The 27,285-nt window shown below is 43.4% G+C and overlaps 1 protein-coding gene across 5 annotated transcripts in view; it reads right to left on the bottom strand.

Moving 5' to 3' along the window:
• LOC146060207 (choline/ethanolaminephosphotransferase 1-like) overlaps window positions 1-27,285 on the bottom strand; it is a 552,072-nt gene that overhangs the window by 371,764 nt on the left and 153,023 nt on the right. For all 5 annotated transcript variants that reach the window (XR_014470393.1, XM_083173192.1, XM_083173191.1 and 2 more), the window contains one exon: window positions 15,752-15,836. Coding sequence is in view for 4 of the 5 variants with exons in the window: in XM_083173192.1 (XP_083029318.1) it covers window positions 15,752-15,836 (85 nt within the window). In the remaining variant the exon portion in view is untranslated. The remainder of the gene's footprint in view (window positions 1-15,751; window positions 15,837-27,285) is intronic.

Here is a 27,285-nt window from a genome sequence, read left to right on the forward strand (position 1 = left end):
CAGGGGGAGGGGTGAGAATATCAACCCTGGCAGACAACATGGCTAATTCCCTTTGCACCCTCTGCGTCTGCTGTGTATTTGAAGAGAGCTGGGAAGCGCAACAGAGTCCATCAGCGTTTTTATGCTGCTGGCCCAGGCAGGCTCTTGACTACCAGCCTGTGACCCATCCACAAGTTGTGGGGGCACCCCACTGACCTGAGTGGTTACACTACTGGGCTGTGGCAGCATATACGGCTCACAGGTAACCTGTGACTGTTAAGCTGGAATAAACTTTGTGTTGCACACCATGCATGTTAACTTTTTCACCATGATGAAGCAACAGGACACCCCCAGCAGCGCACACACGCACACACAACACCCACACCTGATGTACTGTAACTCTACACAGTATAAGTGTAATACACCTCTGTATTAGAGACTATGGTGTGTGTACAAGTGGTTAACTAGCCAGTGGGGTAGACTCAGAGCAATATGAGGAGACCAGTACACCCTAAACCTTAACTCACGGATCTGAGTGAGCTGGTAACGCACAAAACACACAGTGATATGTCATACACAGTGTAAATAACACAGCTAAGCAACGCTGCTGCACTGTTATAACTTGCTGTCTCTGCCGCTGCTGCAAAGGATCAAATCCACAACGCCGCTGAGGAGCTGTAATGGCGACCTCTGGATGCGTGAAGAAGCAGGAAGCAGAGACAGGGCGCGCCCAGCAGAGCCTGGTCCCGCTCTGAGCGAAACCCCGCCCCCTTTACACGGAGCTGGTGCTTCCAGTATATTTAAACTGGCATAAGAAGCACTTTTCACATAAAAATGCTTAAAAACGCCCTGGCATCCCTGGTGGTCCAGCGGCATCACCCTATGCCAGTGTGATGAGGGGGGGGTCGCGCGGAACAGTTTGGGGTGTCCACTTGTGGGACCCCCAACCTGTACTCACCACAGACGTCTTTGGACCAGTCAGGGGGTGTGCAGCAGCTGCTCGCTACAGCGCAATGCTGTGCGGTGACAGGCCCCACTCAGGACAGATTATCCTGCAGCAGGGTCAGCTCTGCACCTTAAGAGGTCGGGGACTGACCCTACCCCTGACACCCTCGAAGTAGGACAGCTGCCTGGTCAAAGCAGCGCCCCAAAATAATAAACTAAATTAAATTTGAAGAAAAAGTCTGGAGCATCCAGAAAGCACTGCCTCTCCTGAGGCACATTTTTCTAAACGGACTAGTGGAGGGAGATAGAGGGGAGGAGCCATTTCACCCACACACACTGAAAGCTTTAATGTGCCTGTCTCTCCTGCGGAGGATCTCTATCCCCATAGTATAACCCAGTATTCCATTGGACGGTAGAGAAACATACATATTACTGAATGTGTTGGGTGCACCGCCAATCCAAGACTACCACAACGGTTGAGAAGTAGTCCAATATATTGGTCACATAGATGTTTTTCTGTGAAATGTTCGAAATTGATGTTTTGAGTCTATGTGGATTCAAAAACCCCTTTCTAAATCTCAATCTATTGTAAGATGGATTGTATGCAGATTGTGTGCACATCTTGTGTACACAATCATACAATCAATCAGCAGATGGATTGTATGACTGATTGTATGATGGATTGTATGCAGATTGTGTGCACATCTTGTGTACACAATCATGCAGCAGATGGATTGTATGACTGATTGTATGATGGATTGTGAGTAGATTGTGTGTCCAAAAACCACCAAGGACTGCTGGGGATTTCAAGGGAAATTGTACACAAGCATGAGCTCAATCAATCTTAAGATCGATCTTTCTGATGTATGGACAGCTTAAGACTGATCTCAATGAAAGTGTTAATATCACTGGCTTGAAACCAAAGTTCACATTTTACCCCGTGGAATCAATCTCATTAAACAAGACTTTGAGGTACTATGTAAACAAAAGATTAATGATGCACAAAATAATTTAAAAAAAGTAACTTAACAGGAGCTGAATGTGCAGCCATACATAATTTGGAAAAGAATAAGGATCATATTATAAAAAAGGCTGACTATGGGGGGGGGGATCGTTGTGCTGAATAAAGGCCCCCATACATTAGTCCGACTTGTCCTAAGGACAAGGCGGACCTGATTTCCCCCTGCAGCTCCCCAGGAGGGGGAAACACGATTTGGCACTTGATGTGCCAAGTTTTGCAAATGATACTTTGCATGCGATGTATCATTTGCAACTCCCGGGGAGCTGCAATGTGGAGCGAGCAGGGGGGCCGGGGACATCGAGGTGGCGGGCGGGGGGATGCTGCAAGGTGGCTAGGGGGACAGACGCACGCTGCTAGTAGTGCGGACGCTGTGGGGGACACAGGTGGCAGTAACATAGAGCCGGGCGGGGGGAGCCAGGAGTTGTCAGTACTGAAAAAAAAAAAAAGCCCATACAATGAATGGGCAGCCTGTGATTGGCTGAGCACTCTCTCAGCCAATTGCTGACAGGCTGAGAGAGCGCTCAGCCAATCACAGGCTTCCCATTCATTGAATGGGCTTTTTTTTTTCAGTGCTGACAGCTCCCGGCTCCCCCCACCCGGCTCTATGTCACTGCCGCCTGTGTCCCCCGCAGTGTCCGCACTACTAGCGGCGTGTCCCCCCCCTACCCGGACGGAGCATGACAGCTCCCTGCTCCGGCTCCCCCTGACGCCCCCCTCCCTCGCCGGCGTCCTCAGAGTCCCCACGGCTACACATAAGATTTATCTTATGTGCAGCCGGTCCAACGTCCCGACTCTGACCCGATGCGCACGGGACGCGCATCGGGTCGGACCGGGTGTCAAAACCTGCGTTTTGGTCCGATTTCACTGCCCGATCAATCGGGGCCAAATCGCATAGTGTATGGCGGCCTTAAGAGTGATTATTTGGACGAAGCAGATCAGTAATTAAATGACCCCATAACATATCTAAAACTTACCAGTGACCCCACTAATCTGATAGTTGAGGCGATTAGAGTGATAATTGATTCTGGTGTTAAAAATAATTGTCTTTCTGATAAGGAAGCGCAGTATATTACTATACTATCCCGCACCCCTCTGTGGCCATCTTTTATTATTTGCCAAAGGTGCATAAGCGTCTTGAGAAACCTCCAGGTCGACCCATAGTGGCCGACATCGGGTCAGCTATGTCAGCCTTATCGGAGTTTGTCAATATGCACATTCAAAAATATGTTATACAACTTGAATCGTACCTTAAAGATTCGACTCAAGTGTTGAGATATCTTGAATCATTTCAATGGGAGGATCATTTAATTTGGTGTACCATTGATGTTGAGGCATTGTACACCTCAATACCACATTCTGTGGTATTGATGCGATTAAATGTTATCTTGACAAGGATTCAAGTTTGGGAATAGAGTTCAAATAATTTTTACTAAGATGTATAAAATTTGTAATGGAGAATAATTATTTTCTCTTCCAAGGCAAATACTATCTCCAGCAACGCGGAGTTGCAATGTGAACTCCGTATGCCCCCAGACAGAGCCGGCTCTAGCCTAAATGACGCCCTAGGCAAGATTTTGGCTGCTGCCCCCTAGCACCGCCACTAGTTCCGCCTCTGACCCTGCTCCCCTTTCCCAGCACCATCAACCCTCATCAAAGCAGTCATCATTTTGGTGCTCCTACCCGCAATATTTTAAATAGAAACAGCGCACACATTCGGTGAGCAGCCCAAACAGGGGTGTGTTCTTGCTGGGAAGGGGCATGGCCACACAATAGTACCCCCAATTCTAATTATGCCACACAGTAGTGCAACTTTATTCACATTATATCATGCAATGGTGTCCCTTATTACATCACACAGTAGTACCACTTTATCTTATGTACATTATTCACATTTACCCTTAGAAAAAAAATCCTGAGAAAATATTGTATTTTAAGCACCTCCATGGTCACACTGCAACCCAGCACAAAGCAGTGTATGCTGGGCAGAGGAGAAGAGCTGCAGCTGCTGCTGTCACTTAAGGGAAGGGGGCCCGGGGCCCCCACTGGGCTCTTCCATCTGACTTTGGCCTGGGTAATTTGTACCCCTTACCCCATTCTCTTGGCACCCCTGATAATACCACACAGCAATGCCCCTTACACATGACACACATTATTAATGTCCTTATAACCATAATGCCCCTTACACATACTGTATGTTGCACATTATTAATGCCCTTATACACATTAAACACATAATGCATGTTACACATATGTAGCACATTATTAATGCATTTATACATGACACACATAATGGCCCTTACACATATGCCGAACACTATTGCACAACCAACCCACCCGCAGACAGCACTCGCACAGCCGCTAACACTGTGACCTCTGCCTCTGGTTGGATACAGATGTTTCCTCATACATCTTGCCTCAATAGGCCATGCACCTCCTGGCCAGTTCTGCTAATGTTGGGTGCCTTTTTTGCTGAAAATTTGTCTTATTTGCATTGTTATGACCAGCACACACAAGGAGCTTCCAAATGATAATACAGAAAATCAACGAATCAATAAATCTATGCTTTTATCATATTCTGTTTTCCTGACTGCTGCTATTATTGCTGCAGATGACTTTTGCCTGTTGCACAATGTACTATTCACTGCGTATGAGGCCTTCCCTTTGCGCTAAACAGTGATAATATGCCAGAAACGGCGGCCATTTTATTAAGCATGACTTGCATATCTCGTTACAAGATGGCGTGTGGAGTCAGAATACTGCTGAAATAAGTATCTTATGAGATATTGTTTTGGATTTCTGGGTTTAAGAATGTCTGCACAGTTTTGTCTAGAAATGGGAACAAACTAGATAACGGGGTACGCATGCGTAGACCCCAAGGCCTCCAGGTCAACGAGACCTCGAAATTTCTCTTCCTAGTTACCAGTCTGAAATGACGTGACTGATTATAATATCATTAATTCAATACTGACTGCTCCAATCACATTTTAGGCCATATGAATAATGAAATAACTGAGCTGAATAAAGTATAAATATTGGGCATAAAGGGGGAGTGGTTAAGGAATTGAGGAAGCAGTTCAGGGGCCGCGTGATTGGAGCCGGAGGTGCAGGTAATTATCCCTGAGGTACTGGCTGATTCTGTCCCTGGTCTTCTGATATTGAGTTAAGGTTTTTATCAATTTAAATTAGTATAGTAAGTTTATATCTTTAGCGTGTTAAGTTTGCTTTGGCCTTTGCAACATATGTAATCAAGTTATTCTCTATTATCTTTTATTATTCTTCAAGTAAAGCATTTCTCTATACTTTGGTGTTGAGTGAATTCATTTCAGTGTCATTCCAAGGGAGTGCCCCAGCGAGATCAATAATAGCGGTGCTATCACCCTTGACGGTGATTGAGAGAATTTGAGTTGCACAAGTGATTGGAAAAAAAAATATATATATATATATATATATATATATATATATATATATATATATATATATATATATATATATATATATATATATATATATACACACACACACACACACACACACACACACACACACACACACACACATATAAAAAAATCTCATCTATCTCTCGATGTCCGTAATGGGGTGGTAAACCAAATTACTTGAAAAAGAAAAAAAAAAAAAGTGTTTTTTTTTACCCTTGGAATGTTTAGCTATAAAATAAAGGTAATGCTGACTTTTTTCTTCCTTCAAGTTTGTGAGCCGGGAGAGTTAAAATTTAACCCCTCCCTTCCAGCCTGTCAGCTCTGTCTTGGCAGCGGGCACAGTGAGATAATCTTCCACTTGTTCCCAGAGTTCAGTCATAGCTGATAACAAACTTGAAGAAAATCTGAAGAGAATAATAACAGTTTCTCCCTGTGCTAATTAAAGATTTGTTTTTTCTTCTTCCAAATAAGTATTTAAACGCATAAAATAGTTGTTAATTTTTTTGAGTTATAATAAATTCTTAGTTTTTTTAAGTTTCATCTTTTAGATTTACTCATTTGTATTTTTTTAAGTTTTAATAAGTAGTTTACTATTGTTGGTAGTTTTTACACTGTATTCTGTGATAAGGGAGGAGATTTGTGCAGTACCGTTTCTTGTGGATTGGACGGCTTGGACAGCCGCCGATCACCGGGAGCTGGGGTGCATAATTTCACATTCCCTGTTGGAAACTCCGGCTGGAGTATTTCAGCGTATTTCAGAGTATTTGTGTTTCAATGTGTTTTAATTGTTTGTATTTTGCTGTATTGGATTTGGCAGACGGTTTGATTAGTGTGGATCGGTTTGTGGAGATATTTTTTAGTGTCTACAGACTTGACTTGTTCATTTCAGAATTTGAAGAAGTGTGCGCTGATGTATTAATTCAAGGAACCTTGGAGGATAGTGAAATATCTCTAAATTTGTTTCAAACTGAGTAAATAAGGTTGATTGGAGATTGCTTAGCCTAATAACTTCAGAATAAGCTTTATTACAGGTTTTGCAATTTAGCAGGGTTTGGAGAAATTTATTAGTAGCCGATTTTTCTGCTGTGGGTTTTTTTATTTTATTTTTATTTTATTTTTTTGATTGATAGTTCATTTCATTTTCTTTGTTATTTTCAAGGTTGTTTTGAAAAAAAAAGGGTAATAAATTGATAAAGTATCTTAAGGGGTTAATACTGTGGCCACAGTTAGCTAGATAACCAGGACATATAGCAATCTAAACGCGTACTGATTGCTTTGATGCAAATATGGTAACAGATTGACATATTGCATATAATTTGGTTTTTGATTTGACAAGTTGATTTTTCCTGTGAGAGTGCTGACCAGTAGCGAGATTCACAGGGGGTATCTGCCACCTATGTGCAAGGTAGAATATATACGAGAAGAGAATAAAGGGAGGGGCACGTAATTACTGGTAACATAGAATGACAGTAAGTACCCACAAGACTGGTAACAAGGAATGACAGGATGTGGAAGGCGCTGGTGTGGTAACAGTGAATGACACATAACGCACGGTTAGATTTTTTGGGGAGAAGGGTTTTCATTTGGCAAGACGTTGTTATTTTGTTTTTGATTTTTTTCCTTGAGAGAAGTAACACCTTTTTAAGCATTTGTATGGGATCCCAGAATGTTTTGAGTACGTGACTTGTGTGAGCAGGTGTGAAAAGTTCCACTGTTGGAATTGGCGTGTGATGCAATGAGTCTTTAATAAAGGTTCTTATCTTGGTGAAAGATCTGGTGATAGGTGTGAAGGAATAGTTTTGATAGTACCTTTCAAAAAATGCATTTGCTGTTGTGTATCATTATAATTATATATAAGGGTGATAACTAGAACAATGATTTTAAAATTCCAACATGATGATATCATAAGTAATTACCATAATGTAATTAATAAACTGCATAATGTAATTGCTAAACAGCAGTTATTCTTGGGCTCATATATATAACAATTAATAATATTTCTACCAAATATCAGTTTAGAATGATGTTTCAAAATGACAGTTCAAACAGCATAAAGTAATTGCTGAACAGCAGTTTTTCTTGGGCTCATAAATATAGCAAATAGTCATATTTCTACCACATCTTAAGGCCCATACACACTTGAGGATTTTCACCTGAAAATCGGTCAAAACACCAGTTTTGAGCGATTTTCCGCTGAAAATCGCCTAGTGTGTATGCCTCCCAGATTGCAGACCAGCGATGACGCGCGCTCCCGCAACATCGCTGTCAAAGTCTCTAATCTGCTGGTTTTACCAGCATGCCAGAGATGGCTGATTTATTCAAAAAATTCACCACCAGGGGATCACTACAATAAGTGGTTTCCCTAAAAACCTTGATCAACGTTTATTTTTTTCTAACATCACAGGCACAAGCACTTTAAAATGTCACCAGGGATTCACCACATTTTAATATAATATTAGACAAGGAACATCACGGAGACACAACACCAGTGGTGCACATTGCCATCTAGTGGCCTTAAAGTAAATTTACCAGCACTTTATTTGTCACACAGAAACAAGCTGTTTTCTGTATATACTGTTTTTAAACATTGTATGTATTGTTTTAAAAATTTTGACCTCACACTGCTGCTTATCACTGTTTGCACATGCACTTTTACTCGCATAATAGCGAGCATATGTTTTGGCACTGTTTGAATTGATGTAAATCTTTTGCCCACAGTGTTGCCCTTCTCCTGATGGCTCCTGGAGCCGGCACCATGTCACTTCCACCCAGCGGACCGGAAGTGACAGCGGGACACGGACGGTGAGCGTCGGGCGGCGGGGAGAGACCTGACAAGTTGGTAAGGTATTTATTGCACTTTTGTTCTGTATTACTGTTAATGACCTGAAGACGGGCCTAGCCCGAAACGGCGTAGACATTGCGCAGTAAACTTTTTTGTGATTGACACCAGACCCGGAGTGACGTGTATCTTTGCTTGGTTGTACATGTTGGTGATTTTCTCGCCCTCGGGCACCTGGGCAAGTAAAATAGCTGCACCTGTCAGCAGAGGAGTTGCCGGACACTACCCATTATATATATATATATCTATATATATATATATATATATAGATATATATATATATATATATATATAGATATATATATATAGATATAGATATGTATATGTATATGACAAAAGATACCCAGCGCAAAGTCCTAGTGTTTTTCAAGTATAAGTCCACATCAGAGTCCCAAATGTGTGCAGTCTCTCTCTGGGATCGTGCCAATGATCCAGCGGGGAAAACTTGCAAAAGGAATAGAGAAGACGCACCAATGAGCAGAATGTAACAACACTTTACTTATGCAACAAAGCTCACATACATTGGGGTTAAAAATCTTATGCTTGCCAGCCAGATAGTTTTATCACCGTCACAGCCCGGACATCAATGTGAGAAAAACGCCGTCACTCAGCTGCCGCCGTCAAGCCGCAGACCAGGGAACAGCACACACAGAGTGTGTGTGCTGTTCCCTGGTCTGCGGCTTGACGGCGGCAGCTGAGTGACGGCGTTTTCTCACATTGATGTCCGGGCTGTGACGGTGATAAAACTATCTATCACCGTCACAGCCCGGACATTAATGTGAGAAAAACGCCGTCACTCAGCTGCCGCCGTCAAGCCGCAGACCAGGGAACAGCACACACAGAGTGTGTGTGCTGTTCCCTGGTCTGCGGCTTGACGGCGGCAGCTGAGTGACAGCGTTTTTCTCACATTGATGTCCGGGCTGTGACGGTGATAAAACTATCTGGCTGGCAAGCATAAGATTTTTAACCCCAATGTATGTGAGCTTTGTTGCATAAGTAAAGTGTTGTTACATTCTGCTCATTGGTGCGTCTTCTCTATTCCTTTTGTATATATATATATATTATATATATATATATATATATATATATATATATTATATATATATATCTATATCTATATATATATAGATATATATCAATATATATATATCTATAGATATATATATCTATAGATATATATATCTATATATATATATATATATATATATATATATATATATAGATATAGATATAGATATAGATATCTATATCTATAGATATCTATATCTATATCTATATCTATATATATATATATATATATATATATATATATATATATATATATATATGATATGGATAGGTGCAAACAGTGCTAGTAACCAAGTCCAGCAATAAATGGTTCTCTCAGAATCCTGGGAGAAATATCACCAAAGTCCCAAAAGTTTATGGACTGCAGCTTCCTTTCCAGTAATATCATCCAGGGTCAGGATGTAGCAATCTAGGAACAAAATAGAGGAAAGGTGCGCTCCATGGTGCAGGTAAAAGATTTTATTTTGGAGACAAACAAATATACTCCGACAGGTTTAAAAGGCAAATGCTCGTACCATATGCAAACACGCTGTGGGTTGGATACCACATGAGATGTAAATAAATACCACAGGCAGAGCTGCTCACAGGGGAAACCTCCAGACAACCGAATCCACCGGAATCAGGGACGCTGGATTGCGCCGTATGACATCGGGAAAGCTGGAGCCGGAGGCACGCGCAGGAGAGATGCTGGGATGTGTGTAGACGTGGGTGTCACAGGCCACGCCCTAACGCATTTCGTCAGAGACTTCGTCAGAGGGCGTGGCTCTGTGAACACCCGGGAGGTTTAAAAGGAAGCACCCACCAATGGGGTAACTCGTCTGACAAGATTGACATGTCATCAGCATAGGTGTAATTAATCAGCCTAGCTATAACAGAATGGCTCTGTATATGGTCAAAGCAGCCTCGTATAAAAATCATTTTTTTAAACAGACTGTGGCATAAGATAGCCTTTAAAAGACATTAACTCATAGTTAATACAATGCATCACAGTAAAACGATGACCTAAGATCATTTTTAGGAAGGCTAGAACTGTCAAAAACATGATTTCAAAAAGTCGCCTGGAGCCAATTACCACTTGTCCATCTGATACTTTTTTAAACATTAAAGGGTGCTTTCCCTGCAATAATTGCAAGGTCTGTAAATTTATTTGTAAGAGCAGAGATGTATTAATTCCTAAATTCCCTATTGTAAAATATCATCATTTTATTAATTGCAACACAGTATATGTGGTTTACGTTTTATCATGTAGCTGTAACCTACTTTATGTAGGTAAGACTAAGAGAGCTTTTAAAATCAGAGCCCTTGAACATTTGCGTAACATTAAAAACGGGGTCACTAATCATAGTGTGCCCCGTCATTTCAAAACCCATCATAACTGTGATTCGAGTTGTTTGAAAATAAGAGCTCTAGAACATGTCCCCCCACCAGTTAGAGGTGGTGATAGAGACAAACTATTGCTCCGTCGTGAGACTTTCTGGATTTTAAAACTTAATTCTGTGACACCGCACGGACTAAACGAGGGTTATGAGATAACCCCTTTTATTAATTGTTAAATCTGGTTTTAAACATGTTTATGTTCTTATTTATTGTGTTAATATTTTACCTTGTTTTTATATGTTTATTGGACGCATACACACCATGCAATTTATCGTCCAATTTATTGTCCAATCGGTGTACTTTGATGCATTGTACAGGTTGAATATCCCCTATCCGAAATGCTCGGGACCACGAGCATTCCGGATAGGGGAATTTTCCGGTTTTTAGAATAAATTTTTGTAGCCATACTTACCTGTCCCCTGAAGGTGTCCGGTGGTCCCTCGGTGTCCGCGCAGTCCCCGGGCGTCCACAGCAGGCCTCCGGCATCTTCTCCTGGTCTCCAGCGGTCCCAGGAATGCATTGCGCGAGTGTGCGCGCGCACCGGTGACGTCACCGGCGCGCGCGCACACTCGCGCAATGCATTCCCGGGACCGCTGGAGACCCTGGAGAAGATGCCGGAGGCCTGCTGTGGATGCCCTGGGACTTGGTAAGTATGAAAAGAGGGTTAGGGGGGGGTTAAAAAAAAAAAAAAAAATTCGAATGATTCCAAAAACCACGGTTTTTGGAATAATTCGGATAGGGGATGCACGGATAGGGGATACTCAACCTGTATTAACTATGAGTTAATGTCTTTTAAAGGCTATCTTATGCCACAGTCTGTTTAAAAAATTTCTTTATACGAGGCTGCTTTGACCATATACAGAGCCATTCTGTTATAGCTAGGCTGATTAATTACACCTATACTGATGACATGTCAATCTTGTCAGATGAGTTACCCCATTGGTGGGTGCTTCCTTTTAAACCTCCCGGGTGTTCACAGAGCCACGCCCTCTGACGAAGTCTCTGACGAAACGCGTTAGGGCGTGGCCTGCGACACCCACGTCTACACACAACCCAGCATCTCTCCTGCGTGTGCCTCCGGCTCCAGCTTTCCCGATGTCATACGGCGCAATCCAGCGTCCCTGATTCCGGTGGATTCGGTTCTCTGGAGGTTTCCCCTGTGAGCAGCTCTGCCTGTGGTATTTATTTACATCTCATGTGGTATCCAGCGTGTTTGTATATGGTACGAGCATTTGCCTTTTAAACCTGTCGGAGTATATTTGTTTGTCTCCAAAATAAAATTTTTTTACCTGCACCATGGAGCGCACCTTTCCTCTATTTTGTATATATATACCGTGTTTCCCCGATAAGACAGTCTTATTTTTTTTTTCAGTCCAAAAACACCAAAGGGCTTATTTTTGGGGTAGGGCTTATTTTAGCTCCTCAGTTCTTTTAGCTACATCATGCCCCTCAATCTCCTTATACTTTAAGCACACCTGCCGATTTCCTTTCCTTCTGCATTTTTCAGCCACTCAGCCTTTCCTCCACCGCCGCTCAGTCACTCCCCTCCCGTCTGTGAACAGACGCCACTCAGTCCTTGAGGTGCGCAGTGATGTCACATGCACAATGCATCCCTGGGACCGCTGATGCGAGCAGAGGCTTCAGCGGTACCAGGGCTGCTACCGTAGCAGCAGGATCCATTTCATGCGGGTGGGTGGGGGGGTTTAGCGGAGATGGGAGTTTAGCACAGGGACTGGGCAAAATGGGGATTAAGCTAGGGCTTATTTTCGGGGTAGGGCTTATTTTGGACCGTTGTCCAGAAATAAGGGTAGGGCTTATTATTGGGGTAGGTCTTATTATCAGGGAAACAGGGTATATATATATATATATATATATATATATATATATATATATATATATATCCAGCAGGTATCAGTAAAGGAACATGAAACTTAACTGCTTTTTTTTTGTTGTCCTGCACCCCCACTACCCTGTTGGTCGTCCTGAGGAAGGGGATTACTCCCCGAAACTGTTGACACCTATGACCTGATTTTCTGCACATTTTGCCTGTTATGCTTTGAATATAATTGATTTTGCACCAAATCCGGAGAGTGCCGCCTCGTGATTCCACAGTTGTGGATCCAAAGCCATTGATATCTATCTATCTCTATATATATATATCTATCTCTATATATATCTATCTATCTCTATATATATCTATCTCTATATATATATATCTATCTCTATATATATATATCTATCTCTATATATATATATCTATCTCTATATATATATATCTATCTCTATATATATATATATCTATCTATATATATATATATATATCTATCTCTATATATATATATATCTATCTATCTCTATATATATATATATATCTATCTCTATATATATATATATATCTATCTCTATATATATATATATATATATATATATATATATATATATATATCTCTATATATATATATATATATATATATATAGATATATCTCTATATAGATATATATATATATATATAGATAGATAGAGATAGAGATAGAGATATAGAGATAGATATATATATATATATATATATAGAGATATATATATATATAGATATAGATATATATATATATATATCTCTATATAGATATAGATAGAGATAGAGATATATATATATATATATATATATATATATATATATATATATAGAGAGAGAGATATATATATATAGAGATATATATATATATCTCTATATAGATATAGATATAGATATAGATAGAGATAGATAGATATATATATATATATATATATATATATATATATATATATATATATATATATATATCCAGCAGGTGTCAGTAAAGGCACATGAAACTTAACTGCTTAAAGTTAAACCATCAAAGTTTGAAGGTTGATTACAACTTCCCATGAATGTGAGTAAGATTGAATGCTGACACAAGTTCAATAATAGTCTTTACATATTTAATTGGCTCAATATTATGAGTTTTGCCAACCACTTGATAAGAAAAAAGACATATTACCAGCTATGATAGCGTTATATATATATATTCCTTATCGTGACACCTAGATTGGAAGGTATAAGGCAGGGGTGGCCAACCGGTCAGAGGTAAAGAGCCGAAAAATATCGGTAGTCAAGCTAAAGAGCCGACATCATGCGCGTGTCGAAGGAGCATGCGCCAAAAAAAGGGGTGTAGTCTATTTTGACCCCATGGGTGGGTGTGATACAAATATGCCTCCAATAGTGCAGTGCCATATATACATATGCCACCAATAGTGCCAGATACACATATGCACCCCTCACGGTGCCGGGTATGCCCCTACAGTGCCAGAAAGCTGGTATGCCCCCACAGTGCCAAAAAGCTGGTATGCCCCCACAGTGCCACAAACTGCTATGCCCCCACAGTGCCACAAACTGCTATGCCCCCACAGTGCCACAAACTGCTATGCCCCCACAGTGCCACCAACTGCTATGCCCCCACAGTGCCACCAACTGCTATGCCCCCACAGTGCCACCAACTGCTATGCCCCCACAGTGCCACCAACTGCTATGCCCCCACAGTGCCACCAACTGCTATGCCCCCACAGTGCCACCAACTGCTATGACCCCACAGTGCCACCAACTGCTATGACCCCACAGTGCCACAATCTGCTATGCCCCCACAGTGCAAATTTCCCAGCAGCAGCACTCACCGTTGCTGCTGCTGCAGGGCGGGGAGATGACAGTCTGGCGTCCCCCTGCAGTCCTGTCACCGATGAGAGGAGAGCACAGCTCAGCACACCGCAGGTCTCCTTCCCCCTCACTTCCTTGTGACTGGGCCATCCACCAATCAAAGCTCGCTGGCCGGCTCCTGATTGGCTGCTGGCCCGCGAGCTCTGATTGGCGGACGGCCCAGTCACAATGATGCACAGTAAGGGGTAGGAGAGATGCGCGATGCGCACTCTCCTCCCCTCAGAAGGAGAAGGGATTCAGGGAACCGGCAGCAGGGGGGACTGGGATGGACGGTGGGCGGTGGGCAGCAGTGGGAGCAGGAGCCACACTTTACTAGGAGGAGAGCCACATGAGGCTCAAGAGCCACGGCCACCACTGGTATAAGGTCTCTTGTGACTCAAATGAGCTAAAATCATATAATTCTCAAATTATATCAGAATCAACGACTAGACTAATACATTGTTGCAAACAATACAGACACCCAACCAAAGATTTTCACACACACATTCTAATCTTTGCGCACTATGTATTGTTTTAACCTCTATAGTTCACTGATACGTGTACTCAGATTCCCCACAACGACAATTAGGGAACTATTAATAATTAACAATAAAATTGAAATTTAAATACTTTATATAGTGTACACTACAAATACATTCGTTTTTTCTCTGGTAATAAACTTGAATCATGTAGACTGTCAGGGGCAGCACCCCAAGCACACAGCTTTAATATCATGGTTCCACTCTACTTAGCATGATACAAGATGACAGTGTGCATGTATTCTCCTTCCCCAGTGGGGCCAACTCTAGTATCTGATCTAGCAAAAATGTATTAACACATTGGGGGTTATTCTGAATAGTTCCAACTGATGCAGACACATTACTGAGCATTTGCAGATGCAGGGGAGTTCGCCATCCCGCTCGCACCTACCAGTGCGGGTAGGAGGCAGTGGCGAGGGACATAGCAGCGTTTCATGGGCATTCCCATAAGAACACTGCGTTTCCAGTGAAATCCGGTGAGGACTTGGATGTGGGGGATGCCCGCCTGACGTCAGCCGCCTGCCTGCTTCCCGCAAAGGACACTTTCAGATCCAAGACGCCAAAGAGGGGTCTCTGATCTGCGTGTGCTGAAGAAATGACAATCAAATGATTTCTGCCCCGCATCCAAGGCTGTGAATGGATAATTATGGGGATCACCGGTGCGGGGGGGAGAGAGAATCGGCACTGCGGGTGGCTTTTGGTTAAAAATTGACAGTTTTGTGTGTGGACCACAATATGGTCCATTGTGTGTGAATGTAAGTATACATTTGCTACAATGTAAAATAAAATACATCTAAAATATGTATGTATATTTGAAAATAATCACATAATTAAATTACCATTGATTGCCACAAATCTGGTCCACCGATCACAGCCAAAAAGTGCATGGTTATTATGAAGATCTGTACTTCAGTCACATCAATTCTGATAATATGCAAGAAGCCAGAAAAAAAGACATAATTATTACATCATTGTTATCTTGCAGATATATATATTTTATTATTTTGTCTGGTCAATATATTATATTGAGAAGATTGCCAGTGTTGGCTATTTAATTGATCAAACAAGCATTTTAGTATACAACTTAAATGAAATACAGGAAAACTACATTTAAAAAGGCACAATAAACCTAGCTTTATAATCACCTACATGTCACAGTTACAAATAAACTAGTACAGAAATTCAATTGACGGTACTTGTATAGTTTCACGGCGGTTACATAGTCAGCATAGCGTCTCTGTCAGAATCAGCAAAGTGTTCCCGCAGCGTAGTCAGCATTCCCTGTTAGTATCAGCGTTCTGATCCCACCCGTTCACGGCTAGCTGGATCTTACGTAGTTAGTGTAGTCAGTCAGACGTCCCTGTCAGCGTCAACATTGTGTTCCCGCCCGGTCGCGGCTAGCCGGAGCTTACGTAGTTAGCGTAGTCAGTCAGCGTTATGCAGTTAGCGTATTCAGTCAGCTTATTACATTGTGTGGGAACCATTGACCATTTTTAACCTGCCTGACATGACAGGTGTGAATGTTTTCCTGAAACACCCCAACTATCCACGTCAGCCCGAAGCATGGCAAGCACAGCGAGCCCCAGGAGGGGACGCGGTAAGCGTCCTCCCGACCTGTTCATACCCCCACTATCCACGTCGGCATGGAGTTGATTCCATAAAGTGTGGCGAGCCCGAAGTGCGGCGAGCTTCGCAAGGGGCCACGGATTACTGTAATCTGCGTGTGCTTGCCACACTTTATAAAATCAACTCCCTGCCGGCGTGGATAGTGGGGGTATGAACAGGTCAGGAGGATACATACCGCGTCCGCTCGCCACGCTTCGGGCTGACGTGGATAGTGGCATTTGCCAGTATGTAAAATGGAGAACTGGCAAATGTGTCCTTTACGAATTACTGAGACGCACAAGCGCCTGAAACGCTTGTGTGTCTCAGACAGATGGGGCACCTCTCCGCCGGGAACCCGCATTATAGTCTCTCAGCCGGCGTCGGGGATATGGCGTTTACCGGAGCTGTGTGAGGCGCTCACTGTATGCCTGATTGTGCAGGGCTGCCGCGGGGACACTACGCTGACTACGTTAGGCAGCCATTGGGCTACACTGACAACATAGTTTAGCCTACGTTGAAAAGCAGCGTAGCCTGCAGCTGTGAAACTACACAAGTACCCAATTGACAGATACTCCAGGGGACATACATTTCCTCAGTGTGCCTAGGCAAGGGTTTTGGCATGCCAGTTTTGTAGCACGTTTAGATGCAGAGGTGCATACAATATGAATGCTATACACATGCTATACACATTGTCACAGCTGGGTGAATTTATATACAGTACAGATAGAGCCACGTCATTTGCCTAGAATAACACATGCTTGCATATGAGATGCTCATGCGACGCTCATTCTCGGTGCTGCGGCTCCAACGGTACAGTACAATACAAGTTCAGTCAAATGGGCCATGTAATGTGGAGCATCCAGCAAGATTTTTCATAAACTTAGTGTAATGCAGTTCCTGTAGAGTAAGCATAACTGATGGCATGAGATCACTCTTTACAGACTCATGAGCACATGTGGCTATCACCAGGTGTCATAGGCTATCGGATAAGTGTGCCACTCTTCATGAGAACCGGATTTGATCCTCTAAGTGACAATATTTTTTCTCTCTCTCTGTTTTTAGTCTAGCATTCATACAGTTATAATACTACTTTACTGTACAGTAGTGTTCCCTTTAGGAACTGGGCCGGGCAGAGTGGTGCTGCACGGGGGCAGCATAAAGGGGGCAGACCGAACACCATTGTGGGTGGGCCCAGGCCGCCCACATCATGAAAGGGGGCAGGCCCGTGCCACGACGTCAGGAAAGGGGACGGGTCTGGCCCCGCCGAAGTCAGTTCCGGGGAAGCACCGGGCATCTACGGCGGCACTGGGCTTACCCATGTTTCAGTGGGGACAGTCAGTAGGATGTTTTAGCAGGGTGCTGCTAGATGGGCAGGGTGCATTTTGCCCTTTAAAAATCGGGCACAGCGCAGCGCTACGCTACAACAGCCTAGCAGGAACACTAGTACAGTCATCTAGACACTGCATCTCAGAAAATGCTATTGCATAGCTGATGCATGTACTGTATATTGCCACTTCTGTGTCTCATTACCCTATGTAAAACAAATAGGGGCTATGGGTATAGAGTGAACATACAGTCACCGTACAGTTCATAGCAGGCCAGACTCCAACAATGAGTGGATTAACAAAATGGCTGCCAAGCCTGGACCAGGGCTTTATTGTAGCCTGCATCTATGGAGCGAGAAACATGGATTTTACATGTCTAAGGGCAGACTTAGACTGGGCCGGTGAGGAACCGGGGGATCCACCAGAAGGCCCTGGTGATTTGTGAACCTGCTCACTTGTTCAGGGGGGAGGGGGGGGGGGGTCCTCAGCAAATGACTGCTGCAAGGTGATTTCGTTACCTCGGCCGGGCAGTCAGCTACTGAGAGACCCGGCGGTGGCTACAGGATGCTGGCTGGGAGGTTTTCTTCATTCAATAGCAGCTCCAGAAGTTCAGCTTTGGGGTTCCCAGAGAATCTATGCAGGTGGGCATCACAGTGTGTCATGACGTCCGCCACAACGTGACATCAGATGTTGGAACCACCTGCAGTGCACAGCGTTCACAGTGAAGGAGCAGCCAGCCAGGGGTGGCTGGTGGTGTGGCCCAGACACCATCCAGCCCCAGCAATTCAGGAGCAGAGCTGCAGGTAAACCCACATTTAGGTAAACATGTGGACTGTCATATTATTTATTTAAGTCATACTATTACTGTTAGTGACTGTTGTGTGCTAACTTGGCAATTCTGTCACGCCCATAGACACATCCTTCCCCTTGTTCATCTACCCAGTAAATGGATCCGTACCACCTGCATTACATCGACCATATATAGACTGTGTATATATGGTGGGCTGCATTGGCGGAATCAGGGGGGGGGGGGGGATGATGTGCCCCCCGTCATTTCATTTTATAGCTGAGGACCAGGGCTTTCCAACGAGTCCAGCCCCGTGTCTCTAGCCCCCGGAAACCGGAAAGCTGTAATGTTTTTCCCCATAGGATAATATAGGACCCGTTAATTCCAACCCCCACCTAGTTCTGACAGCTGCCAGTTCCTCCCTGGCTTCCCAGAAGCTTGCGGTTGATCTCATTCAAATTCAAATCGCTGGACCTTCAATATGATACCAGGCTGGTCCATATCTGTCAATGGGTTCCAGAGATATTGCGTGTAAACTGATTTTTTTATTTTTGAAATGTAATTTCATGGCAGTTCATGTTCTTTGAGGGCAGATTACTCTGAAACCAAACGTTCCAGTTTCACTTGACCAAAATCATTCAAAGCCCACTCAAAAGTTCTTCAATATGATACTTGTCTCATGTAAATGGGTTGGTTTCGAAGATATAACCGGTTAAATGAGATAACTGGTTAAAGGGGGGGGGGGTGGTTTTCTGGTTTGAAAGGGGTATTATTTCAAATAGCCGGGACCTGCAGTGCTCTGAATACAGCCAGGCTCTGCCACTGTCAGTGGCTATCACTTCTGCCTGGCGGCGGCTGTCCCTCATTTACCGCGAGCATGTATTCCCCCTTGGCAATGAGTATGTAATCCCACATGGTAACGAGCATGGAACCTCTGGCAATGAGCATGGAACCCTTGGCAATGAGCATATAGATAAGCAGCACTTATTTAGCATAATTTTTAATAGGCATTATGGTGTTTGGCATAATACATAATGGACATAATGGCGTGTAACTTAACGTGTAATGGACATTATGATGTAAATGTTTAATGCACGCTTTTGGTGGACAATGTCTCTGTTTATGAAGCGTATTGTGAATTTTGGCTCAATCCGTATGGCTTTTTTTTTTTTTAATTTGGCTCAATCTGTGAGGCATTATGTGAATTTTGTCTCAATCCGTATGGCATTATGTGAATTTTGGCTCAATCCGTGTGGGATTATATGAATTTTGGCTCAATCCGTGTGGCATTATGTGAATTTTGACACAATTCATGTGGCATTATGTGAATTTTGGCTCAATCCATTTGGTATTATGTGAATGTTGGCTCAATCCGTGTGGCATTGTGTGAATTTTGACAAAATCCATGTGGCATTATTTGAATTTTGGCCTATTCCATTTGGCATCATGTGTAAGGGGCCTTCGGCGCGCACACAACTACATCCTTCACTTTTGTTGCCATGGTGGGCTTCAGATTTTAAATGCCAGGGCCTATTTTTAATCCCATTCCCACCCTCTCTCTGCCGCTCTCTTAGCATGTACACTGGCACCACTAACAATGCCCCTCCTCCACCTAAACCCTCTTTTATCATGGTGCCCCCCCTGTCATTTTATCCTGGATCCGCCCCTGGTGGGCTGGGTGTAATGCTGGTGGTACAGATTAATCCACTGGGTAGATGGACAAAGGGCAGGCTGGGTCTACAGTTTAAATGAACAGTGACTCCAAGTGCTCCCCACAAACAGAAACAGCTACTCTATAGATCCCCCCCTGTTTGTGGGGGACAGAAAACATGTAGAGAAAATAAGTTATAGAGAGTGCTGATCAACACAATGTGTACAATAGTAGGTAAAAATACAATATATTGTATTATAAATCTTCATTTAAAACTCCATAGTTTGCATTAATTTCTTTCTTTCAAGATGATGTAACTATGTGTTTTGTCTTTAGAAAGACTTCATCAGGGGTTTTAACACAATTAAAGAAATGATTCAGATGTGAGGTGCAAATCCACCTCTTTTCAGAAATCCCAAGATTAGAGGTAAAAAATGTCCATCTATATATAACATATAAACCTATTGGTGCCATGCATGTGCCAAGTTAGTAGAGTGAGGTTAGCGGTGCAGCATGCCAGAATATTTATTGTAAGGTGTGATGCTTGTAGAAAGGTAGTGTGGCCAGAAAACCCATCCCACATGGACCAAATGGACTCTACTGCACTGAAGGGTTTAATTCCTGTGCTGCGGCAAAATCGGCACTTGACAGGTTTAAAATGTGTTTTAAATTGTATGAGCAGCACTGAGCTAAGACAGGTCCCCTGCTGCATTGCTGCTGTGAGGTGAAGCATGGTACAGCACATAAGGCACAGAGCATGTATAAAATATATCAAATGTACAGTATTATTATTGTCAGCAGATCTGACAATTGTGCTGCAGCAGCGTCCCAGCGCCCTGAGAAGGGCGTCCCGGCACTTCCACCCAGCCAGGGGTTACGGTCAGCCCCCGGCATCCAACAGCAGCCACCCAGCGGTTGCCAGACATGGAGGGACGCCGGGGATCGCGCACTCGGCCACCTGATAGCCATTAGGGCAGGTAGGCCCAGTGCTAAGGCCACGGTTGATAGCCTGGGCTATCCCTCTTAAGGGATTCAGCCCTGATCAGCCCCGCCATTGATATTGCTTGGAGCAGAGCATCTTAACACGCCTGTTTTGGGGTACCGTCAGCTTAAGTGTATCCATTGTTTTGCTTTGGTGTATATTTGTTTGGTGGCACCCCGTCGTTGGTTTGTCCAGTGTCTGTGACTTGGTCACACTCCCCGTCGCTGTTAACCAGGGTGTACTGTCCAGAAGTGTACCACAGATGTATTTTAATTGTAAAATGCATTTTGTAAATGAATGTAGGAAGAAATCCAGCAGCCTCTGTGAGGAGGAGATGAGATGCTAATTGTTATTTACTAACAGAATATCTGGTGAATGACCACTACAAAGCAGGTAGCGGGCTGGGTGCTGTGATCAACATAAGACCTATTCCTGTGGACAAGTGTCGGTAACAGAGACTTTTGTGTTTCTTTATGTAAACGTGTCCAGGAGATAATCAAATGATCTCCACCTTTCTTGGAAGTTAAATATTCTAAGGATATTGGATTCATCCTTTTGGTATGTAATCTGGATTTAGTTATGCATTGCAAGAAAGATGGTCTGATTGATGTGTGAATCCTAAAATGTATAGGAAGGGGGGGTTCTGACCTTGCTAGTGTGTTTTCTGCCTATAAAAAGAGGGCATGTGAGCCTTGGATCTGAATGCTGTAAAACATCTTCTGTATGCTGCACTTCCTAGAGATAGAAAAGGGTCCTTTTAAGGACTTATTTGAGCAAATAAACATCCTTTGCCTCATCTTGCGACCAACAGGAATACGCAAAATGTAATCCCGTTCTCGGGCTGTAAACCGAAGTAAAGCATCCATCATCTCCAACCTTTGCTCTGCCAGCTACCGAAGCAGAGGTCTGGTCCGTGAACAGTGGGGAACCAACTGACGCCAGATGGGGGGTGGGGGTGTCAGCAGCATGTTGACGCATACACAGGTAGTACTCAGGTGCCAGAGTTTGGGCCTGAGGAGGTATCCTTACTGTAACTGAGGAGGTATCTGGATATCCCCGCCCACCGCGTAGTGGGTGGAGTCAGTAATAGGCGGTTACTGACAGTAGCAGGGAATCCACTATTGGCATGGTCTCGTGAGACCAGAAACTGCCATGGACCCAAAGGGCGTAGCCAGAGCCTAGAGCAGGTGCCCGGTCACAGAAATTTGTGGCAAGCAGTGGGATAGCCCAGTCGGCTTTTCGGTCATTTGATTCGAGGAGGACCTTGAGATCGTGTGTCAGGAAAAGGGTGTGGAAATCCCTTTAAAAGCAACTGTAAGTGTAATGAGGATGGCTCTCATAAGCTTGGAGGAGTCAAGTCGAGAGGATGGGTGGATCGCTGCTGAACATGCTGTTCTCAATAAAGGCTTGACATTCGTTCCTACCATGACCCCCAACCACTTTGAAGCAAACTTGATCTATTTAAGTTTGGAAGGCGACTGAGATTGAGGGAGCACTTTGGTGCAAACCCTACAAATGTCAGTGAACCGACCATCCAATTGACTAAAAGGTCCACGTTTGATCCCAAATCCAACAACGTGGCACTTAAAACATTCATGGACTACATAGACAATACCATACTGTCAACCCCTGATCCAATCGGGCGTGACATCCAAAACCTCACAGCAGATGAGCGCAAAGCCCTAAAAGACTTGAGCAGTTATACCGACATTGTCATCCGCACAGCGGATAAAGGAGGTGACTTGGTAATTCAGGATACCGCTGACTATAAGGCAGAAATATACAGACAATTATCAGACACCACTGTCTACCGCGAATTGAGAGAGGACCCCACACCACTTTTTAAAAAAGAACTGGATGATCTTTTACAAGAGGGCATAGCGGCCTCGATTATCCCCGACAAAATCAAAGATGCTCTATCAGTGGACCACCCCAAAATACCACTGCTTTATATGATACCAAAGATTCACAAGGACTCCAACAAACCACCAGGTCGGCCGATCATCTCGGCTAGGGATTCGTTGTTCTAAACATTATCACAGTTTCTAGACATGTTCCTGCAACCTGTGGTACAGTACCAGTCCACCTACTTGAAGGACATTAATACCTTCTTGAGAAACCTGATTGCTTTGCCTAGTCTTCCCCCTGGTTGTTTATTATGTACGATCGATGTGGTCTCGCTGTACACCTCAATACCTCATCGGCGAGGTATTGAGGCAGTCAAACGAGCAGTTCTTGCTAGTGATTTGTACAAGGGCCCCGATACATTGTTTTTTATACAAATACTTGATCTGGCATTGTCACGTAATTATTTCCTGTTCGATTACAGGTTCTATTTGCAATGCTCGGGGGTCGCCATGGGATCTTGTGTGGCAACCAGCCTTGCAAATATCTTCATGCATGAGATTGAACATGATATTTTTCTCTCTAATCCAGCTATTGCATCTGCCATAATCATCTTCTACCGCTATATAGACGATATTTTCTTAATTTGGTCCAAAAGTGAGAGGGAGTTCCATGACCGCAAGACCTTGGCCAATGGCTGTGATAATTCCATAAAATTCACGTATACATGTAATCCAACGTTCATTAATTTTCTGGATGTTACAGTTACCCTCAATACCAATAATGAATTACTAACCACCCTTTACAAAAAGCCGACTGATCATAATACCATACTCCTGAGCACCAGCCATCAGCCCCCCCCCCCCCCTCATTGAAATGGGGTCTCCCCTACTCCCAATTCTTGCGAGCATTTAGAATCTGCAGCAGAATTGAGGATGCAGAGGTTGAGATCAATTCCATTATCACTGATTTTCTAAAAAGAGGTTACCCATATGCGCTGTTAAAAAACACAAAAGCCAAGGTGTTAAAACTCAACAGAACCACTGTCCTCAACTCAGTCGCCACCAAAAGTCTTGACAATAAGATTGTCTGGACTCAAAAATACACGACCCACAGCCAAATGTTAGAAAAGAAAAGTGTGGCCCATTGTAGCAACCAATAAATCCCTTCCCAGTCTACGGAACAGCTCTTTCTTGCCTTCATACAGGAGAGGAAAGAACCTGAAAGACTGGCTAGTGCATAACGACGTGAATAAACATAACCCCAAACCACAGACCCATTTCTTATCCCGCAAGAATGGAAATTACAATTGCATTGGTTGCACGACCTGTTCTAGCTTAGAGACAGGTGATCATTTTTTTCATCCAAGGACAGGCGAGAAATTCCTTATAAAATTCCCTCTGACATGCAGCAGCCGCTATGTAGTCTACTATATAATATGCCCTTGCGGTTTATTATATGTAGGCAAAACCATCACCCACTTCAAGGAATGCATTGCCAACCATAGGCAAGCCATCAGGGCGGCCTTAGAAGGGAAAGGTGCTGAGAAACCTGTTGCTAGGCACTTTAAGGAGTTCAAACACCCGTTGCCCTCTATTCGCTACAAGATGATAGACTGTGTTCCCCCGTCCACCAGGGGAGGCGACCGGGATAAGATCCTGTTGAGGCTTGAAGCCAGGTGGATAGACCATCTGCAGACTGTTCATCCACTGGGGCTTAATGAACACCTTTCGCTATTGTGTTTTCTATGATTACCGGCTTTCAGCACCATGATATAAGTCAGCATCGTTATCTGGCGTTTAGCCCTTATTTTGTTCTTTTGCAGTTGTCATGTCCACCTTTTTGTGAAGTCGACCATTAGCCTTTTGGTTTACCTTTTCATGTTGATTTTTCCGCATCATACATTTAGTTCAGTTTGCAACAGTATCTTGCTTAGAATGATTAACTATCTGCATTGTGGAGCCTAACAATGTTCCTGCTTGTTTGTTTTGATGTTGTTACGTTTCTCAGGTTTTAAACACATTGTACTGTTTTCATCACTAGGTAACAGGGTTCTGGCACTCTCCCACAACACTGCACTGTAAGGGCTGTGATCCTGAGGAAGGGGGAGAGCCCCGAAAGCGCTTGATCATCTGCTAATACATGTGATTTCTATTTACTTCCTGTGTGCCTCCGTTATTGGACTATTTGTATCTCTTCATTGGAGCGCACCTAAGCCATTAAGGAATTGTCTGGGAGTGCCGGCATACAGTGGATACGTATATAGATACAAGGTCAGCTGCAATTACTAGGAGGGGACCATAGGTTCCAGGTGAGGAACCTATGGGAAAAAGGGAACCCTAAACGATTACCTTAGACCTTTTGTAGGTCCCCCCAGAGTAACACTGCGCTGACCCTCCTGTTGAGACAGAGATCCAGTGAAGTAACTGGATTAAAATGAATAATGACATTTACATATTAAAAGGTAAATCAATACCATTGCATTTTACCCAATTGTACAGTGTGCTATTCATATGGCTACAGCAGTGGTTCCCAAACAGTGTGCCGTGGCTCCCTGGGGTGCCCCGGGTTGATGATCCAGAATCAATTCAAATTGTTTGTGGTCCATGTAATAGGCAAAAACAGTGCTTGTGGCTTCCAATTAGAAAACATGTGGATAAGCAGAAGTTAATAATTTGGCTCACCACATAACTGGACCAAAGGATGACATATAAACACAATATATTTAATTTAATATTGTTTTTCTGAAATTCTCGGCGACGAAACATTTGGACATGGGGTGCCATGAAAAATATTCTGATACTCTAGGGTGCCGTGAAATAAAAAAGTTTGGGAAACCCTGGGCTACAGTATATAACAGTTTTGTGGCAACAGCAAGGACAGCATCCTGAGAAAAAAAAATTTAAATCCTCAAAAAAAAAAATTAATAATTTTGATCTGCCACTGAGCAGAAGTTTCCTGGTGCTTCCTAGTCGCACAGCATTGCTAAATATGGAGAGTTATAATATTTGGGAAATGTACAGATGTATCCTCTTACAACCTTGCTGCAAGGATGTCACAGCATAGTGGGGAGCAGGTGTTCTCATGCTCCCATTTACCATGAACTTACAGTTGTGCTCATAAGTTTAAATATCGTAGCAGAACTTGTGATTTTCTGGACATTTGTCAGAGAATATAAATGATAAACCACTAACTTTTCTCTCACTCATGGTTAGTGGTTGGGTGAAGCCATTTATTGTCAAACAACTGTGTTTACTCTTTAAATCATAATAACAACAGAAACTACACAAACGACCCTGATCAAAAGTTTACATACCCCACTTAATACAGTGTATTGCCCCCTTTAACATCAATGACAGCTTAAAGTCTTTGTGGTAGTTGTGGATGAGGCTCTTTATTTTCTCAGATAGTAAAGCTGCCCATTCTTCTTGGCAAATAGCCTCCAGTTTCATGATCCGGCATACAGCACTGTTACCTCTCTCATGCTGGAACACTCCAGTTCGCCTGCTTCCTAGTGTCCCTGCTGCTTAGGTGCTGTTCAATCCTGAGCATGGCCACGCCTCCCCTGGTACGCTCCACCAATGTTTGCAAACCCTCTGATATAAAGATCAGCTATCCCAAGCTAACCTTGCCTTGGACGACGAGTCGCTACCAGCTATAGGTATCATGGCTCGGTCTCAGTTCAGTTTCCTAGTCCCAGTTACCTGTTCCTGCTCATCTCCCAGTGTGATTCCTCCAGCCAGTAACCTCCTGCTGGCCATTCCTTGTGTTTCTTTCCAAGTACCCGAGTCTCTACTCCAATTACCCTCAGTGGAACTATTGCTCCCAGCGACCAGACTCCAGTTTCCAAGCTGCAGTACAAGTTACCACTACTAAGTGCAGCAGAGATAACCATCTGTTGTTTAAGATTATCAGTGCAAGTCTCCCGTCAAGCAAACCTGAATGGTTTTATATTTCTACAGCACTACTAGCATTCCCTGTATTAGTTACTGGCCTTATACTACTCACCTTACTGCTCGGACTCTCAGCTTCCACACTGATTATTCCCATTTGCTCATACTATATTCATTGCATTGTTTCAATTGCCATATTGCCTATCTGCACCTTCAATAATAAATATGCACATGCACCGAAACTTTCTCGCCTCCGCGACTAATCCTTCCTTCCACTACTGACCC

Source organism: Crinia signifera, chromosome 2 (assembly GCF_055691185.1).
Source record: "Crinia signifera chromosome 2, ASM5569118v1, whole genome shotgun sequence".
Taxonomy (NCBI): Eukaryota; Metazoa; Chordata; class Amphibia; order Anura; family Myobatrachidae; genus Crinia; species Crinia signifera.